Source organism: Coffea eugenioides, chromosome 8 (assembly GCF_003713205.1).
Source record: "Coffea eugenioides isolate CCC68of chromosome 8, Ceug_1.0, whole genome shotgun sequence".
Lineage (NCBI taxonomy): Eukaryota > Viridiplantae > Streptophyta > Magnoliopsida > Gentianales > Rubiaceae > Coffea > Coffea eugenioides.
Window position 1 is genome coordinate 5307064 of NC_040042.1, and position 3720 is coordinate 5310783.

Below are 3720 nucleotides of genomic sequence, written 5' to 3' on the forward strand. Positions count from 1 at the left end.
CCACTAAATGACACTAACACTTAACAAAAACTTCAAAAATATAAGAAAACTAAAACAAAAGAAGCCTTGGGTTGCCTCCCAAGCAGCGCCTTTCTTTAATGTCTTTGGCTAGACACAACACCACTCTTTAGTTTGGATGTAATTGAATTTTCCTTGTAATTGGTGGCCCTCCTCCAGGATCCACATGGCCATTGAGTGCAACTTTTTTCCTAAATTTTCTCTCCATTTTTACCTCATGAATTGCTTTCATCCTATAGGACTTGTTCGCAGCAACCTTGAATTTACCCCTACAAGCAAACTTAGAGAATTCTTGCACAGAGGGATCAGTGGTATATATAGCAAGCACAGAATGAGAGTTAACAGGATGTTTCATTGTATCAAAAATATTAAAATGGACTATTTCTCCATCAAATTCCATCGTGAGAGTACCCTTACTAACATCAATTTTAGTCTGGGCAGTACTCAAAAATGGTCTTCCTAATATAATGGGTGATGGATTTGGGGCACTTCTATCATCCATGTAAAGCACATAAAAATCAGCAGGAAAAATTAATCCATCTACTTGCACTAAAACATCCTCAACTATCCCATCCGGATAAGCACATGTACGATCAGCCAATTGAATTATTATCCCCGTTTCTTTTAAAGGTCCTAAATTTAGGGAATCATAGATTGACTTAGGCATCACATTAATAGAAGCTCCTAAATCTATCATGGCATTTTTGATACTAGAATGACCAATCTTACAGGGGATAGCAAACATACCTGGATCTCCGCATTTGGGTGGGAGTTTCCTTTGAAGTACAGCTGATACATTCTCTCCTACCATCACTCTTTCATCACCCCTTAGCTTTCTTTTATTAACGCACAAGTCTTTCAAGAATTTTGCGTACTTGGGTACCTGCTTGATCGCGTCCAATAGGGGGATGTTTACTTGAACTTTGCGGAACACATCCAGGATTTCTTTTTCCTTTTCTGCCCTCTTTGTCTTTTCCAACCTGCAAGGAAAAGGAGCTATATTAGATTTAATAGGGATCGAAGGAATAGATGTTACCTTAGGCTCTTCGCGAATGCGCCATTCCTCTTCAATTCCCTTTTCTATCTGCTCCTCACTTTTGCTTTTTGAAATCGTCAACTTAGATCCCTCCACCTCCTTGCCACTCCTTAATGTCATGGCACTTACATTTCTGGGGTTTACCTCAGGTTGCGATGGCAATTTTCCATAGACGTGGGACTCCAGGCGATTAATGGCAGTTGCCATTTGACTCATGCGAGTCTCCATGTCTTTCATGCCTGCTTTGGTGTCATGTTGGAACTGAGTGGTGGTCGTGACAAGTTGAGTGGTAGTGTTGGCCAAACTCTTGACAATTTCTTCCAAAGAACTCCCTGAGCTTGAGGACGAGGGTTGAGACTTATGTTGCCACGGTTGCTAAAATCCTGGAGGCCGATTGGAGAATGCATTTTGTGGCCTACTACCATAGCTGAGATTGGGGTGATCTCTCCAACCTGGATTGTACGTGTTGGAATACGGATCGTATTGCCTACGAGGCGCGGGCACGCCTCTAGCCATGTTCACTTGCTCAGCCCCATCCTCTTGCAATATAGGGCATGAGTCAGTATGGTGGCCCATGTTTGTGCAGATTCCACAGGCCTTTACTTGGGGCACATTTCCCACCATTAATTGTCGAACAACGGATGTTAGCTCCGATATCTGCTGCTGGAGGGATGACGTCTCCACCTCGTTGACTCTACGGGGAGGGTTGCTCTCACGTAAGCCAAATTGCTGGGAGTTCTCTGCCATGGCTTCGATGAGCTCCCACGCTTCCCTCGGTGTCTTGTTTACAAGTGCTCCCCCACTCGCAGCATCAATGATACTCCTATCTGTTGGTTGGAGCCCTTCATAGAAGTATTGGATTAACAGTTGCTCACTAATTTGATGCTGCGGGCATCTAGTGTACAACTTGTTAAACCTTTCCCAGTATTCATACAAGGACTCACCGGGATATTGTTTAATGCCGCAGATCTCCTTTCTCAAACTCGCAGCCCGGGATGCAGGGAAGAATTTTTTCAAGAATTTCTTTTTCAGCTGCGCCCATGTGGTAATACTACCTGCTGGTAGGTAGTACAGCCAATCTTTAGCTGCATCTTTGAGAGAGAACGGAAAGGCTCTCAGTCTAATTTGCTCTTCAGTGACCCCAGGAGGTTTCATACTAGAGCAAACCACCTCGAACTCCTTGACGTGCTTATGAGGTTCTTCGCCAGAGAGACCATGGAAAGAAGGTAGGAGGTGAATCAACCCTGACTTCAATTCGAAAGCAGTATTCTCACCCAGATTGGGAAAGTGATGCATAAGGGCTGGTGAGTCAGCTCCGGGGCGGCCAGCTCCCTCAATGTTTGGGTGTTGGCCATCCTTACTTCGTCTTCCGCTGACTCGTTTGCAGCAAATAAGTGCCCTTCTTTTTGCCTCTTGGTCTCTTGCCTCCGCCTACGCGCTGCCTTCTCAACCTCAAGATCGTATACCAATTCACCTGTGCGAGAAGAACGGGGCATAAACTAGCAAAAATACCAAGGAGAATAGAATAAAATAAAAATAAAATAAGAACTGAATCTGAAAAGAAACAAATAATCCAAATGCCGGCTCCCCGGCAACGGCGCCAAAAATTGACAGGTGTCGAGCCTGTACAATAATAAATACCTACTCGAGAAAAATGTAAATTTTACATATAGCGGTGAGTAGGGTCGAATCCACAGGGATTGGGGATAACTTATTTCTTTTAGAGTTCGAAGTATGGGGGGTTTTCAATGGGAGGCAAATAAAAATGAAATAAAACAAACAAAATTCAAAACTAGCTCACAAAGTACAATTTACTAAAAATAGCAATTAATAAAAGTTCTACCCAAAGGATCAACTGTTCAGACACGGTCCAATTAAATGATCATCGATGCACAGATATTTCATCCATTCGTCACTAGGTTGGTTATAGTTATCAATAAGCTCTGACAACCAGTTCTTCCTTACCTTTTCGACAGACAAGGTACGACCATTGACTGCTTCCCTAACCAGATAACAACCCTAGGTACGACCGTAGGAATTTAATTACCCAATTGCATTAAAGCTAGAAGAACCCAACCCTAACCAATAAACACGCTAAGAGGGTTTATTTAAATTAGATCTTACGTCTCCCCATCATAAAGCCAATTATGGTGGTCGCCACTAGGTATCAACTAAACGAACAATTACGGATTCAATTTAATTAACGTGGCAGTAGGCTATTAAATTAAATCAAATACCCGGCCGTTGATATTCAATTAATAAAATACTCATGAACAATTAATTCAGGAAACGCACGAATAGCAATAAATTGGAAGAAATAATGAAGATTCGATTAGATCTCATAGATATTATGGACAGCGCCTTCGCGTCAACCTTTGGGTAGAGGAGAAAATTAGCCGCTCCTCATCATGTCACTTCCGCGTAATTTAATTGAATTCATTCAATTAATTGCCCAAGAATTGGAAAAGATGAATTAACGAAGGAACGGCTGAAAAACCTTTGCTTCCCTTTGTTGGGTTTCGTGTTCGTACCCCTGGAGCGAAAGTAGAAGCAAAAGTCGAATAGAAAAAATTGTACAGAAGCCAAAAGCAAAACGAGAAAAGCTGCGACGTCTGACGGCTAGGAAAAAAAGAAAACTAAAACTATCGCTACGGTTCATCCCTGAA

At 42.3% G+C, this 3720-nt stretch overlaps 1 protein-coding gene and 1 non-coding gene across 2 annotated transcripts; one reads left to right on the plus strand and one right to left on the minus strand.

Moving 5' to 3' along the window:
* Positions 1-1429: 1429 nt before the first annotated feature.
* On the minus strand, positions 1430-2350 carry LOC113780030. The gene has a single exon (XM_027325854.1). It carries the CDS (start codon positions 2348-2350, stop codon positions 1430-1432), a length of 921 nt encoding a protein of 306 aa, XP_027181655.1.
* On the plus strand, positions 1932-2038 carry LOC113781786. Its single transcript, XR_003469691.1, has one exon. It is a non-coding gene; the product is annotated as a small nucleolar RNA R71 (small nucleolar RNA).
* Positions 2351-3720: the final 1370 nt, after the last annotated feature.